Here is a 17386-nt window from a genome sequence, read left to right as displayed (position 1 = left end):
TGTACAAACTTCTGACAACAGTTAACGCCTAAAGTCATTAAGAATGCAGTATTGGTGTCAATGCACGTACGGTCTGAAGGGTCAGGATTATTTCAGAAGTTTGTCAAGTGGGACACTATTGCACTACTGATAAAAAAAGCAAAAATTTTGCCTATCTTCTTAGAACTACAATCAAACCTCTAGGTTTGATTCTTCATATGCAATATGCTGAACAGTACTGCAGTGCGTATGTGTAAGTGGGAGCCAAAGAAGATTCAGGTCTTGCACGAGTTTCAGTTATGAAGTTTCAGCCTGTAAATCTTACTATCCTAAAGAGACTGCAGAACACTACTAATTCGATTATTTTTCAGATGCAACCTGGTTTTCCAAAGCACTCTTGATGATTGAGGTCAAAGCAAATACTGTGGATATACAGCTATCATTACACTACTATTGTATCCCAAAACACTTATGTCATTCATCATTCTCCTGGCCAATTATTGTTTCCTACCTTTGTAACACTTTATGGGTTTAATGCATAGTGTTGTTCTATTGCAGATGAACCTTCCTTTCAATAAAGCATGAAGTCATTCTTTTTTATTTCAAAAAAAAAAAAAAAAAAATCCAGAACTTTAAAGTATGTTATAGTTCGACCAAGGAAATTTAGTCAAGTTGCTGATAACCATACCCTGACACATCACTGGCTCTTTGGTTGCTACTCCTTCCTCTTGCTATTCTTCTCAAAGCATTATGACTCCAGGACCACCAGAGCTTCCAGCAAAGGAGACAACCACCTAACTTTAGATCCCTCATCAAGTGATCCAAAACAGGATACAAACATGAATCTCAAGTTATACGTATCTATTACTCTTGCTTCATTTCAGCAACAGAACCGCTCAGGGGAGAGAGGAGGAAGCTTTAGGCAACTGTGCCTTCTCATATTTAGCACTACAAAGCTTAGTATAGTTCATTTTAGAAGATTAAGTTTAACTCAGGATGCTAATAGGCAAGCATTTAAGATCATCATGTACAGTAACACTGAGTCAAGATTTTATCTGAATTCATGTTCCACTCTACTGCCCTGAAAAAGTTAGAAGTTATTAGAACTATCTTCATACCTCACTTTGTTAAAAGAAACAACTATGGTTTGAACAATGTTATTTTACCTGTCTAGGAACACTGCAATTAGAAGGAGGAGGAAGAATACCCAATTGATGGAAAGTATTCAGACCAAAGGTGTAGACACATCCATCTTCTGTTAAAACAACAGTATGATCTTTAGCTGCTGCTATCTGGGAGCACTGATGGCCAGCTAAACCTTCCACAAGTCTGGGAACCTAAACGTGAAGGAAAAAAAAAAAAAGTTTGACAATAACCACTGGCCATATATGTAACCAAAGTTACACTAACAGAAACTCATAACTGAATACTGAAATACAGATGAAAATGCATTTAACATACAATTTACTCACTAACAGAATGATCACATACAGTGTAATGACAAAGTACTTCCACTGAACCTTCTGAAATATCCTCTGCTACTACAAGAGACAAACGTTAAATCATCTGCTTTGACATAAAGTTGGAAATTATTTCTGCAGAGAAGCTGGATAAATATTTAACTATTACCTCTTTATTTTCTCTTTTTGAGTTACCATGAGTGATGAAGGCTTCCTCCTAACTATACGATAAACTTAGTCACACAGAAGAAGGGTTAAAGATACTGAACTACTTCCATGACTTCTAACTGAAAATCTCCCTCGTTCTGCTGGATAACATCGCAATTTCAAAACAGCAGTTCCCACTCTCTTTCATAAAAATTTAATACCCTAAAAATTGTCTTTTTAAAAAAATTGTTAAAAAATGAACCCTAGTCTTTACTACAGCATCGTATCTCATAATATCAAGTTCTGACAGATATTTGGCAGTTTTAAAAAATTAAAGCATCAACCCATCTTCAGCACTTACTTTTGCAAAGTGCATTTATTACCAGGATATAGAGGATAAATATTGAAGTCTAAGAACTATATTGTCATACCTAAGTCTTTTCAAATTTTGTTTTTGCATATTACAACAACACACTACACAAGAAAGTTATGGGTGATTTTCCACTTCAGACCTGTGCAAATCTAATCCTGCAATCACTCTCCTGTCACTCCAGCTCCACAGTACTGCTGTTTTCTTCGCATCATCCCTGATGCTCATGTGACTGCATTAAACCTATCTAGGGAGTCCGCTGAGTGGAAAACCAGTTACTTACACTTACCTGACATCAGCTTGCCTTCAGACCAACTCAGCCATGATATGAAGTTTAACTTAGTAACCAGCTAACTTTAGGTATATTTAAATATATATTCTTCCCTTCTCTTCAACCCCAGTAGTAATACTAGAGAAGTTTTTGTTTGTTTGTTTTAAACCATCAGCAAACTGATCTAAAAAGCTTTGGAAGTATACTAACAGAAAACTAATTCAGTTTTTAAACTTCATGTTTCAAATAAAAGAAACACCATGCTACATTACAACACACTAGATAGCATTAAGATACCAAGCATTAGGATACCAAACATGTTTGTTCATCACCATGACCCAAGCGTCCTCCTTGTCCATGGCCACACGTATAAATTTGTCCTTTCTGGGAAAGGAACACAGAGTGGAATTTGCAGAGTACCACCTGAAGAAAAAGGAGTGGGGAGGGAAGTACAGAATTAATTAGTTTTCTTGGATAGTCTGCAATCACAGGCCAAAAATACTTTATGAAGGAGTTCAGCTTTAAGAAAGATGATCTATATTATAGCACAGACAGAACTTGTGAACATGAAACAGTATAAAATACTGCAATACAAAATCTTTATTCTAAGAATTAAGCAACCTAAACAATGCTTTTAAAAGAATATAACTGATCAAAGGCCTATTACATGCAACTTTCCTGAATGCACTACATTCAACATTTCTGAATGTGATAATTATAAAAGCTCACTCATGCTAACAAAAGGAAACAGATAAATGTCAATTACGTAAAACACAGCAAAAAGACATGACTGCAACTTACAGTGGCTTATGCTGTTAGTCCTCCCAACTATACTGAAAAGCCTGCTCTGAAGTTAATTCAATTAGCCACCAAGAGACTTTTCCATTATAACATAACATTATAACCTCCCCAAAGAACTTCTTAAGAGAAAGGAGAATTCACCTAAAAGTGAGGTGCATCTACTGCCTGTATTGCCTTGATCCTTGCTTATATAGCAAAGTAATGGCTGCTTTCCATACAGATCTAATGACTAGACTAGTCCAGGATACAGAGTGCACAGGACAGACTAACACATAGTCTAGAAAATGTGCCAGTTTAGACAAGAATTCCCCTGATTTTATATGTACAGCTACAGAACAGAAGTTAGGCATACTCCTAGGTATTTAACTTCCTTGTGTGGTAAACCTTTTTAAAAACTAAGACTTAAACAAAACTACAAATAGTCTCATGGGTAATGATTTTTTAGCTGTTTGTGAAAATATGAGCAAGATGCTAGTATTAAACCACCGGCAACACCAAATCAACCTGCAAGGAACACAAATCTTTGGCTTTAAATTTGTTACTATTTATTAGCCTACTTGAAAAGATTTGCAGTTCACATTTATTAAAACATGTTCAAACATGGTCCTGACAGGATAACAAAAACAAATGCTTCAGTGTTAAGAATTCTCAGAAGAGCTGTGGGAAACAAGACTGCAGCACAAATCATTTGCCCTGACTGCCTGCAAATTGGATTTAAAAACTTCCAATTTATTTTAAACTACAGTCACAAAAAATTATTAGGGAGAAGCTATTGTTACAGCAGGAATGCTGTAACAGCACAGGCTGATTTTAACACAAAAAGTATTTTTATATAACAGATCAAATTCATTGTTCCACTGCAGATCACTATGAGTTGCACAGAAGGTTAGAAAACCAAAAGAGTTACAGAAGTATCATTTTTTCACTCTTCTGAATTATTTATTTAATGATATGTAAGTCTGATTTACCTTGGAAATATTTCACAGCTATAAAACCCCTTATCAGAGAACCATGTTTTTACAGGATTGACAAAGGGGACATAACATAGCAGGCTTGGTCTAATGCTTCTTAGCCCTCTAAGTAGTCTCACCAGATAAACAGAGACTGCTTACAAGACAAAACTAGGAGAAATCAGACCCAAAGTTAAATTTTCCACAGAAATTTTCAAAAGTTAATGAAAACATTGATGATGGTTTCCCTCCCAGGTTCACTGGGAAAGGGGCTCATGTAATTCTTTCAGAATACCTGTTTGATATACACGCCATTGCGAGGAAAGAGGTCCACCAGTTCAGGATGATGTTTACTCTGTTGACCACCATGACCCAAAGTAAAATTAATATTGTTTCCCCAAGTGTAGACTTCTGTGGGATCTGCAATGAAAAAAAACTTCTCTGCAGCTTGTAAATTTAGCAGTCTCATGTATACTGAATTTGAAAATTAACTCCTGATGTTCATCTTTAAACTCTGAAGACAAAACCTGTTTTACCCAAAAATGAACATTAAAAGATAGTGTAATGATAATTAAGATGCTAAATTAGTGTATAGAAAAGAGTCAACATATAAATATTTTCCAATTACAGAAAACAATCATTCTTCCTTGTGAGGTTTTCAGAAAAACATCCCTATTACCTTAAGTTACACATGCTGTTTCAATTTAATAAAAATGCTTTCCTGAAAAAAGGTTACACTCATGTAAGAAAACCATAAGCAGTTTCAAATGAGAGGTATAGCCAAAATAAACATTTCAGGTTTTTAAAATATCCTCTCAGCTACAGTAACATTTCAATAGTATTTTCTGATGAGTAAGAAAATGAAATTAGTTTATTTGACCACTGCAGCACCACTACCATGAGAATAAAAAAAAAAATTTAAATTAATTTTGCAAGGTAAAATTAGAAATACACAAAATTCAGGATCTGTATAGCCAAAAATACTTCAATTAACTATAAGCATAAGCCAGAAATAACAGCTTTCTCTGTACAACCAGATTAAACACAGGCATGGAGAAAAGGGGAAAGAAGTAGATAAGAAAAGGGGAAAGAAGTAGATAAGAAGCATGAACAGCACGAAATAAACAAAGAATAATGGAAAATAACTACTCTCCCCGGGGAGGGGGGGAGCAGCTTGCTCACAGTTATTCTTACATACTAATTTTAAATACAGCATCTGCAATTTGCAAAATAACTGTAATTAGTTTATTGCAAGAGCAACCCTCCTCCCCCCTTCTTCACAAAAGCCACAGATGGGGTATAAACTGATCTATCGAAGACACTGACAGGCCTCCAATGACTTAAAATCAAATAAGAGAACATCACTTTGCTTTTTCTTTTTATTATTTCTGTCAAAATCTGTTGTTAATCCTTCCTTCTAGCTATGCATACACATTCTGTGCCTATTGGTAAGATGCTGCTTCTGTGGTCTTATTACACTAGTGACTCCACAACTTCTGTTATCTCACAATTTACACAATTCTAATTAGAAATATAAAACTTTTGTCTAAGCAGGTACACACATTTATATGCTGTTGAAACAGACCTTCTTGTAAAATAAATTTTAAGTTATTTGATTTCCTACCAGTTTTCTTGAACACCACGTAAGCTGGCCTGTCTTTCATCACAAGATCCAAAGCTGATAAGCCTTCTTTATCCTGAATGTATAGACTAACGCCATGCTGACAAAAGACAGGAGGGGAAAGAGAATCATAAAAGTTACAATTTACTCCACAGTTTGAAGTAACCCAGATAAACAAATCTTTAGTTGAATTTTAATATTAAGAAAATGTCGAGATTCTTTCAAGTCAATTGTAAGTGAATCTGAAAAGACTAGTGCAGTTCTGTCCAACTATACATCATGCTGATCTATTAACTGTGATCTTATTGTAGAAATACTGATTGTGTAATAAGATATAACCAGGAAAACACACAGGAAACATTTGAAGACAAAGCACTGTCATCTAGAAGGGGCAAGCACTTACCAAAAATGCATTTACCAGCTTTGAAGAATCCATTTTCTTGTACTAGCAAGCTTAGGAAATCAGTTTTGACAAGGTAGAGAACTGAGAAGATCAAAAAGATCTACTATGCTTTTGAAGACAAGCAGGGAACAGAGGTTCACAGTTACTGAGAAAAGGCAAGGGGATACCAACTGCCACATAAGACACCAGCACTTGTGCTTCTGAAGCTTCATATATGACTAGTCATCATTACAGAACTCACACGGGGAGGTACATTCTCTCTATACAGACAGTGTCCTCAGTACAAAAGAAAGTGTTGCTATCAATACAGGTTTTAAGAAAGTCAAACTCCTTCAGGGATCTGACTGATGGTAAGAACTGCAGGTGTCCCGAAGCAGAACCTGACAGATAATAGGGCTGTACTGATGTACCACAGCTCAGGGCTAATATATAAGAAAATCTTATAGAATTTCATGACTGAAAGAGAGGTAAAGGCATGAAATAACAAAATTAAGAGAATACACTCCATCCAGAAGTAAGAGAAGAACTGCCAGTCACATCAACAGGAATGGATTTTAACCTGTAACTCCATTTGGAAATACACTAGCCAAAAGAATAATACCATATATTATTCAAATTTTAAGGGAAACCTACTAGCAAAGGTGCTGGTGTTAATTCACTACTTCAGAAAAAAAGAAAGCAGTACTGTAACAACATTGTTAATGACATGGATGATAGCATCAAAGGCACCCTCAGCAAGGTTGCTCATGATACAAAGCTGGGAGGAATGGCTGATACACCACAGGGCTGTGCTGCCATTCAGGAGGATCTCCACAGGCTGGAGAGATGGCCAGAGAGGAACCTCATGAAGTTCAACAAAAGCGAACAACAAATCCTGCCCCTTAAGAGGAATAACCCTAGGCACCACTACAGGCTGGAGGCTGACCTGAGGGAAAGCAGCTCTGCAGAGAAGGCACTGGGGGTCCTGGCAGACAACAAGCTGAACATGAACCAGCAATGTGCCCTCACAGAGAAAAATGTTAACAGCCTCCTGGGCTGCATTAGACAGAGTGTTGCCAGCAGATGGAGGGAGGTGATCCTCCCCAGCTACTCTGCACTGGTGTGGCCACAACTGGATGCTGGGTCTGGGTCTGACTCCCGAGTACAAGAGACATGAACTACTGGTGAGAGCCTAGTGCAAAGCCCCAAACATGACAAACAGACCGGAACATCTGTCATATGATGATAGGCTGTGTGAGCTGAGCAATTTAGCCTCAGGAAGAGGAAAAAAAAATAATAATCATCACAGGAAGATCTTATCAATGTGTATAAACACAGGGAGGGGGGGAGGAGGGGTGAAGGCAGGGGAGAAAGGTAAAAAACAGAGCTCAGTAGTATCCAGTAACACGATGCAATAGGCATAAATCAAAATACAAGAAATTCCATTAAAACACATACACACACTACAACTTCACTGTAACTGCGGTGAAACATTGGAGCAAGTTGCCCAGGGAGGATGTAGAGTCTCTATCCTTGGAAATATTTAATACTGAGCTGGACACAGTATTGGGCAAACTGCTGTAGCTGACTCTGCTCTGACCTGGGGGTTGGACTAAATGATCTTCAGAGGTCCCCTCCTACCTCAACTACTTTATGATTTTTCTTCTAAGATTCTTCCTTGTCATCACTGTATCTTAAGGAATACTTGCTTTTCACAATGCAGTACCACAAAGAGACTCAAGTTAAGGAACTGAAAATTATAGCACTCTATATGATCTGATTTGTTCTGCTTCTTAGAGGAATATTAACAGAGCTAGTTGTCAGAAAGACTCACTCATTTATGCAACTAAAAAAAATAAAATACATTTGGAGATATCACTGCAGGCTTCATGCAAGCAAATATCTTAAATGTACATACATACAAAGGACTGAATAGCTTTTCAAACATCACACAAAGCTTTCAAGTTCTAGAGAAGAGAATCAAATATAATCCTCAGGAAACAAGCACTTTTTGGTAATTTGAAGGAAAAGTTTCTCATTATGAGAGTGCAGAATATGAAATACACATTTAACACTTAAAATTTCAAGAATTAAGAACTACTGGATCTACAACTATATTGCTTACACTACTTGTTAAGAGTAGAGTTTAACACCTATATATGTCCAGCCACAGTAATTTTTAAAACAAAAGGGCTGAATTCAAAAGCCTAAGTTATTCTCCTCATGTTTGCTTTTAAGTAACCTTAAACCACCAACATTCCATTTTCTCATGTGGTTAAAAGGACTTTGAACATTTCCATCACACGTAGCTTCCTGTTGCAGTACTGAGAGTGGAATGAACACAGGGAAGAGCAATCAAAAACAAACACAATGTGCTAGAAGGTAAGGAAGAAACAGCAATTATCAGAAAGGAATGAGGGGGACTGAGTGAAAGTCCAGGTTAAAACAAGAATGCATTTGGAAGCAACTGAATAGAATACTGTTTATCTTGAAGTGCTTATCACTCAAACATACGATTCATCACTAACTCCATTCAAGCATTCCACATTTTCCAAGAACACTAATTGGTGTAATTATTGAAGAGCCTGTTTTTACAATATCCTTAGTGTGATGTCAAGTTCAAATTGCACTTTAGGATCCTGACCCTGATACTATCCAAACAAATCAGTCTTTTAGGGAATTCCACAGTTAATCAGGAATTAATTACTTAGTGCCATTTTTTGTGTGTGCAAAGAGATATCTTTTATGGGTAAATCAATGCACTGTGATCTAAACATAGTATTACACCAACCTCAAGAGGCTTTGAAACAAGTTAAAAAATTTTTGAACTAATCAATAAAAAAACTCTTAAAAACTGTAAAACTAAAATGTTGCAAATCACTCATTAAGAAGATCAGAGCTGCGCACTCACCTTCAGTAATGACAGAACACAATCAATGTATCCATAAAATATACTTCTGTGCAAAGCTGTCCATCCAGACTCTTTGTCTTTTGCCAAGAGATCAACTCCTTTGGTTTCAGCCAGCCAATCGAGTATACCTTTTTTGCCACAAGATGAAGCAAGATGAAGAACATTTCTACCAAAGGCATCCTTTATAGTTGCAGCATTGTAGCAGTAAGAAGAGAGAAAAGCCTTGATCTGGCCTTCATTTCCTCTGGTAACTACAGAAATAACATCCAAAGCATGCTGTAGAGAACGACACTTCAAAGTGCACTCTGGCATGAGAGAATTCATCTTCTCTTCTGAAGCTGTTCTTCTCCTTAAGGGGAACAATCATCAAGTATATGAAGGCACTCCAGTTCAGTACACGACACAGTGCCTTCAGAAACTTGTAATTCCAACAATTTAAATCCAGTTTTATTGAGCTGCCATTAGAAATCTTTGTACTGTTATGTTTGGCACTTGATCAAAATAAATACTTATAAATATATATTTTTAGAGGTCTTATTTCACCATTGTATATAACAAATACTGTTGTCCATAGAAAATTCCAAAAGCAAACTACCTCAAGTGTGGAGAGGGGGATTCCCCCTCCACACTCTCTTATTCCTCTAAAACTCCATAATTGCAAGGGAGACCTGAAAGAGAACAAAACAGAACAGATTAGTCAACAAAAATTCTTCAGCAACTGTGCCAACTCAAATGTGTATCAACCTAAGCCTGCAAGTACAGGAGTGAAATAGCAAGGGTTAATTGACCTCGCATCAGCCCATCTGATTTCACATTCAGGCATTCAGCCAATTTAAACAGTCATGACTATTCTCCACCCCAGTCTCCGAAGGCACCTCCCTCTCTTGCTTTGACATAAATCTTTGAGGTTATATGGTGAACTGGATCAAAAAAGTCACTTGGAGGCAGGGAAAAGAAAAAAAACATGAATTTTCTCAGTCTCATTAGTTCCCTGCTAGTTTACTGACTAATTATACAGTACTTTGTGATCAGAAGGCAAGGACTAAACTACTGCTGGGAAAAAACAAAACACACACATGTATGGAGTACACTAAGGAAACTTTGTCAGTCCCACACAGGAGGAGCAAGGGATCACCTAGCCACTGCAAAAAGGATTATGCCTCACTTTCTCTTCCCTGGCCGGAACTCTTACCCATCTCCCTACTAAATGATTTCTGAAGAATCAATAGGAAGGCTCCTCTCTAGGGCTCCCAGAAATGCTGACAAAGGTGAGAAGAAGCAAAGAAAAGCAGCTTTGTAAAGAGATGTAAATTCAGATGTTTGTTACTCATACAGGGCTAGTCTAAAGCTCCCAGGATAGGCAGGAATAAATGAAGTTCTAGGCTGGAAGGGTTAAGGGAGGAGGAAAGAACAGGAAGAAAATATAATTTATATTGCTCATTCAAATATATTCATTGTTTGGGGCGTATAGCCATTTCTTTGCATATCTAATACTTATCTGTAGCATATCCACCTTTTTTGGCATATACTTTCTCAAAAGCAAGGAAGGCCTGATAGAAGCATTTATTATAGTACAGTATGAATAGCACAATAAAAGCTATATAAAACCATCTGGAATAGCAAGAGTAAACTTATATACATCACTGATATACTGTACAATTTATGCATGAACTGCTAATTCAGTCCCCCCAAAAGCTTCAGACTTCAGTCTCTCCAAGCATAAGTTTCTGTTTAATCATTCTGTTAAACTGATTGATGTTTTTGCTTGCTGTCCAATGTGGAATTTAAAACTGTTCTACCAATAAAAAAGAGTGAAAAAATGCTGTCATGAAATATGGATAAATGAAACTAAGAATGTTAACAAACCCTCTGAAAAAAGATTGCAATCAGCAGTCACTGTAAATCCAACCGTAAGTCCGAATTCTCACCCTCCCTCAGAAAGCCTTTCGAAATTAGCTTCCATTGTTTTTCAGACACTGAATACATATCCATATTTTATTAATACATCTATCTGCAAAGACACATCAGAGAAAGATTACTTTGCCTGTTTGGAAGAAAAAACAGAAATCTCAGTCCTTCTTCTTCTGTTTTAGGAATTGATATCAATTCCACCACCAAGTTTAGGCCATCAGAAGAAACACTAGCAATGGAATCTAAACTTCCAAGAAAAAAAACAATTCCAATCCAATAGTATTCACTTAAACATTTCTTAACAAAGCTTCAAATAATTATTTTTTTCACTTAATTCAAGAGAGATTAATACTTGGAATTGTAATCCACAGATCAAAGTTATTCAGTATGAACTTTCAAAACAATTTTAAACAGCAGGCAAACAAGAAATACAATACTGGTTTTTATTCACTAGAATTTAGTCATTCATCTTTATCCAAGAGTAACATTAAGTATTTCAGAGATAAAAATTGACCAGAATTCAGTTTACGTTTGTCACAGAGGGTTTCTATTTACCCTACAGGCATTTTCATACAGACTTCTGCAAGAACACCTGAAACTTAACCTACAATTGTATGCATTCTTCTCCAGCCACCTTTTCTTTCTAGTCTAAGGGTTTAGAAAAGTTAGAGCTTGGAAAGAAAGCATTAGTTTTAAAAACACAGCCTAACTTGCTGTCCCAAGGAATCATAGTATGATGACTAATTGCTATCAGCAGCCTTAAATTTCCAATGCATCACTTCTAAATAGTAATAAATTTTTTAAATATTTGGAGATGCATAGGAAAAGCATCAGAAGTGCTACTATCTTCAAATCCATTTGTCATATTTCATCAATACTCCACTAGACAACAAAATCACTCTGTGGAAGAAGCATAAATTTTACATTAGCCTTGCACCACTATATGAAAGCTACATTCTTCCCTTCAATACTATGCTCTAGAGAACCCTTAAACAATCAAAATCAGTGTTACCACTGTCTGTGATACCAGGTTTCAGATTATAGGCCATGTGGCAAAAGTCGTTCTATAAGCACATCTTAAATATCGTATTTTGTTAAGACATGCCTATCGGTACTACAAAGAACATATAGTGAAAATAAAAAGAACATAAAGTGAACATAACTCCAGGAGTCACAAAATACAGTTGACTAAGTGGTTAGTTAAACTGGCATGAAATGGCACCACTCACTGAAGCAGCAGTCCTGAGTTGGCCCGCACCGTGCCTTCCCTTGGCTAAACACACATACCTATTTAAGAGACTGAGCTGGATGAGGAAAATGATGGACAAGAAGGTAAATCAATCCCCTCCCCTGGTTCCACAAGAACTTGTGTCAGTAAGAGGAAAGGAACAGAGGGCAGGGAAAAAATGCTTCTTTTAAGCACCTGAACTCTAGTTCAAGACACCAAACACTAAAATACTGCAGACTACAAACCATATATTAAGAGTGAGAAGTCTGCAATTAGATAGAAATAAAATCCCACCTACCTCATACTAACTCCTTTGTGGTGATATTTATTGCAACTATTTGGAATCTGACTCTGCTGAATTATTTCTTTATTAGTCATTCTAACTTAGTCCTCCTATAAAATTTCAACACTAGAAATATTAATATATACCTTATGTTTTGAGACAGAAGGCTTCAGATCAAGTTTTTGTCCCTCCATGATAGACTGGTACACCAGCAACACAGTTATGTTATTATATCTGCCATTCAGAAAGGGTTGACAATCAGACCTAACTATTTTCAAAAATGAATAGGTCCTTAAATGAAATCTTAACACACACACACACACACACACACACACGGCCTCAGTACCATAAAGTGATGGTCACATCTGTGTGAAGACCTTGTGATTGCTGCCCAAAAGCTTAGCTCTGAAGTATATTGAGTCCTAGCTGAATTATCAAAACCTAAAATAAGCAGGAAATATGAGTAGCACCAGTATTTTTTAAAGTTTAAATATCTAGAACATGTCACTCTTGACTATGCGTCTCTGCTTTTATTTGTAGATATTTCTACAGGCTTCTTACCACCAATTACATCCATTTACAATACCAGTCTCTTCCTAATGCCATATGAGATAAATAAGATTATTATCTTTCAAACTATTTATTTAACACTTATGTGTTGGAATTTAAGTTCTTTTCAAAAATATATACCCAATTAACAATTTCATTAAAGAAAAATTTCGGGGGGGGGAGAAAAAAATGGAGCTATTAGAACATCACTCAGAGTATCACAAAGAAGTTTTAGTCTTCATTTCTGCAGTAAGCAGGTTTCTAAATTTTCCCTATCCTAGCCCCCAAGAGGTATGAGATATTTACTATACTTCACAGCCCAAGAAAAGATAAAATGTTACAACCAAGCTGGAGGCAATTCCTACATAACAAAGTGTGTGCGGAATCTTGCCGCCTCAAAGCAAATAGGTAGAGCCCTCTTACTCAGCTCCTTCCCTCAGAAAGCACATAATAGATTTGGCACTTTTCTGCCAAAAAAAAAAAAAAATAAAAAAAAAAAAAATAAAATAAAAGCCAGAATAAATAGATGCTGATCTAGCAGCATCCTTAGGACCCTCTACAACTTATCTGCTTTTCAGTCTCTATCTTTCAGAAGTCAAGCCCAATGAAGGCAGATCACATTCAGCATCAGTTTCGGTGAGGCCTAGACCTCTGCATTTAGCAGAGGTATCCCAAGTTACTAGATGAAGAAAAATGCCAGGATGTTCATTCCTGTATCTCTTAGATCATGTTTTCCACCAACACATTGCCAATTATCTTTTTTCCTAAAAGTATTTTCATAGAGGTTGAACACAAGAGATAAGTATCTCCAAAAGGGGAAGGAATGAAAAAAGAGGTAGAAAAGATTCAGATATTCAGAATTTAGTGTCATTTAAAAACAGATAGCTGGTTTTGCAGCTTCCATGTGTGCTGCATTAAGTAATTCAATTGTTACATTAATGACAATACTCTGAAATCCAGCTTCAGGCAGCTTTATTAAGAAAATATTTCTCAAGACTTTATTTGACCATGAAACAGGCTTAACCTGTCCTCATTCCAATCACTGTTTTCTTTTATTTTTAGTGGTATTACCTTTTCTAAATATCAGTTACATCTGGAACGCACTTAGTGGAAAACTATCTAGTGTTTGCTCCAACACAACCAGATATCATTTGCTACTTCCCGTGAATTCAAAATCTGAAAATTTTTAATTATCATCAAAAATATTGTTTTTATTGCCTGCACTTGAGGGCAGGTGGCCTTAAAACACACAGTAGAATCTACTTAGATATTTAGTATAGCTTTAACTTCTTAAAAAAAGTATTAAAAGCATACCTCCTATTATTTACAGGATATTTTTTCCTACGAAACTACTGTATAAAAAGACAACCTATCACACAAATTCTAGTTTTCTTTTTCAACAACCCCTCCTTTTTTTTCCAATAGTGCAAGTATTACAGCTTTTAGAAAGGAAAAATCCATTTGACATTCTTTGCTAGCCACTTAGCATTTAAGTAGCTGGACACTTAAATGAAGACAGTTATGACTGGCAACATCTTACAATTCAGGTAGGTAAACTCATCCTTACATGGGTATTGGAGGTTTTTAAAGATTTATTATTTTGTTTAACAAGCATGGTGAGGTTTAATAATATTCTTCAAGTAGTCCATTCACTCTTGTTTCATAACATTACAGAAGACCTGTAACCATAATAGCATAGAATTCCTAAAAATATTCGTATATAAAACAAACTCTATAATGCAGGCTGATTAGCTTACTAATGAAAATACAAATCTAAAGCTTACAGAATCAAAGCCAGCGTTGTTTGTTACTGATTTTCCAAGTTTTTCTGTTAACTATATTCTTACCTAAAGGCAACTTTCTTGTCAGATTCTAAACTACTTATCTAATATACATTTGTGAGTGACTAACAAATTGAAACTGGAAAGTAATATAATAAATGTAGCACTAACTTGAAGAAATATGTCCTCAAGGATACCTTCCAAGAAACCACTGAATATAGATGAATTGCCAGATAAATAACAGTAAACAAATCCTTCAGCTACAAGCAGTACATTTTCCAAGGCTTTAATGATCAGCTAGATTACTAATTTCTAATCAGAAGACAACATACTCACACAGTCTAACCTATTCAGAAATTTTTGCATGTTTCTTGGAAGTCTGGGCATAAATCTATGTTGTTCGATTTCCTGAAAAATACAGTTGAATGTAAAATATATATCATAGGCAAAAATTGATCAAATGTACAAGCAGAAAAGGGACAACACCAAGCTACTTGCAGTTAAAACACCAAGCTACTTGCAGTTAAAACACCAAGCTACTTGCAGTTAAAACACCAAGCTACTTGCAGTTAAAACACCAAGTTTTAAGAAAAGCAGACAAGCAGAAAATCTTGGAAAGAGTAACAAGAAACTCAAAAGATCTGGAAAACAATCTTTGAATATAGGGTTAAACTGGATCTATTTTTTCCATCAACTGTGTTTTCTAGAAACCATTGTCTTCAAACAAGACTGTTACAAAAAGGAAGAAAAGGATCAAAAACAAATCTATTACCCTTGACAGTACGATAAGTTATCATCTGCTCTGCACTGGAAATTAAGGTTATATGTTAAGAAGCACTTAAAATTTTAAGCTGAACATTAAAGAGGCTACCCACAGGTATCATAAAATTGTCAGAATGTTCTCAGAATAGGTTAGACAAACAATCTGGCAAGTTTTAAATGAATGCGACCTGACCAAATGTAAAGATTCGGACAAAAATCAGCTTCATTTAAAAAATACTCAGTTCTACCACACCTGCTACATCCCCTGAGCCTTGGGAGATTCCAGTTGTTTTTATTACAGGGCCATGGGCCTCTGTGTCAGCTTGGTATCCTCAGTAGACGATCTTTAGAGGTTCTCTACAGACTTTCTATGACTTCCACCATCATAGCAATGATGGTATAACCCTTTTCAGGATGAGAGGTTCAGAGATTCTGGTCTTTTGACATTGTATCTGCCTTGTTTAAGAGAATCCAATAACTCTAGTCCATTTGCTCCTAACAGTGCTAACAAACATTAGACAGATGTGCCTGCCTATAATTCATAACAAATACCAAAGCACTACTGGTAGCTACATTCAGCTACAATACCTCAGAGCACATCTATTTGTCAGAATTAACAAGGTATCTATGTGAATGGTAAATAAACAGTAAACTAAAATATTGTGCTTGGCACATCTAGAAACAGATAAAATTAATGATGGTTAATAACTTAATACTATCAAACAATTAAAACATACAAAAAGGGGTATACAAAAAATTAAAAGTGCACTTGTAGACACTTCCACAACACACTGCTCTAGATCTTCAGTTTATCTGTGTGTCAATAAAACATAAATCAACAAGAACGGAAAAATATTTTCTAGTATTTCACTGTGCTTAAAACTAAATTGGATAAATATATCAAGTCTTAAGAAGAGGTGAGGAACTCAGAATATTCACAAAAGTATTATTAAAGAGTAACCACATCGATCACTTAAAAAAAAAAAAAAAAAAAAAAAAAAAAAAAAAAAACACAACGCACAAAAGCACAAGTCGTGGTCAGTTTACATGAGGAAAGACATCAGCAAAAGGAGGTCCAAGTCTTAAAAGACTCGCTGGCTGGCCCTTAAGACGACAGCATTGAAATATCCTTTAAACCAACTGTCAGATTTCAGCTCTCTGGTGCCTACGCTGCTGTTCAAAGCCAGTAACACCGAAAGCTGCTAACTAAATGCCACAGACAAATATCGCCAAGAACTTCGGAAACACTAGAGACCTCCCGGAAATCTCCAGCTGAGAAAACCAGGCAAACGTTGCCGGGGGAGGCTGCAGCGTTTCCAAAGGCCTGGCAGAGACAGGGGCGGAGGGGGAAGGTGCCTGTTTTGACTCTCATTACACATCTCCACGTAGCCGGGCGGCGGCGAGCGACAGAAAAGACTCAGCAAAGCAAGCAGCCGAGCTGCTCTTCTTCCGCCTCGCGGAAGGTCCCCTCCCAGCCTGCGCGGCTGCCTGCCCCGGCCTCTCCGCGGCGATCCGGCCTCGTCCCTTCAGCTGCGCTTGTCCCTAACCCAAGCCGCCCCCCCTCCTCCCCGGACACATCAGCAGGACGCGGCCCGCCCTCACCAGTCGCTAGATGAACGGGCTGGGGCGAGCGGGGCGGGACGCGCGCTGGGCAGCGCGGCGGCTCATCCTCAGTGACACCGGGGCAGGGCCAGGCTGCTGCGGCTCGCGCGAACCCTCACACGGCGGCAGCAACGGCCGAGAGCAACGACGCAGACCGGGGCGCAGGCAAAGCAACCGCCGCACCCCCAAAGAAGCAAGCAGCGGATTGGCGGCGCCGCCACCTCACGCGCCCATTGGCTGCGGCTGCTGTTTTGCCTCCGCCCCGCCCCCCGCCGCCGCGGAGCCCGGATTGATTGACAAGCCGGATCAAGGGGCGGGCCCGGCAGCGCGCTCCGCCGGCGGCAGGGGGCGGGGGGGAATGGAGCGTTGACGTCACGG

At 37.4% G+C, this 17386-nt stretch overlaps 1 protein-coding gene across 4 annotated transcripts in view; it reads right to left on the bottom strand.

Moving 5' to 3' along the window:
• Positions 1 to 17181, bottom strand: part of IBTK (inhibitor of Bruton tyrosine kinase) — a 59598-nt gene extending 42417 nt beyond the window's left edge. For all 4 annotated transcript variants that reach the window (XM_062572810.1, XM_062572811.1, XM_062572812.1 and 1 more), the window contains exons 1-6: positions 17009 to 17181; positions 8893 to 9560; positions 5603 to 5699; positions 4274 to 4398; positions 2540 to 2650; positions 1146 to 1316 (exon numbers count right to left, since the gene is read on the bottom strand). In XM_062572810.1, coding sequence (XP_062428794.1) covers positions 1146 to 1316; positions 2540 to 2650; positions 4274 to 4398; positions 5603 to 5699; positions 8893 to 9216 — 828 coding nt within the window. In that variant the 5' untranslated portion in view covers positions 9217 to 9560; positions 17009 to 17181. The remainder of the gene's footprint in view (positions 1 to 1145; positions 1317 to 2539; positions 2651 to 4273; positions 4399 to 5602; positions 5700 to 8892; positions 9561 to 17008) is intronic.
• Positions 17182 to 17386: the final 205 nt, after the last annotated feature.

This window comes from Rhea pennata, chromosome 3, assembly GCF_028389875.1.
Source record: "Rhea pennata isolate bPtePen1 chromosome 3, bPtePen1.pri, whole genome shotgun sequence".
Lineage (NCBI taxonomy): Eukaryota > Metazoa > Chordata > Aves > Rheiformes > Rheidae > Rhea > Rhea pennata.
This window is presented reverse-complemented; position numbering and strand designations above follow the sequence as displayed.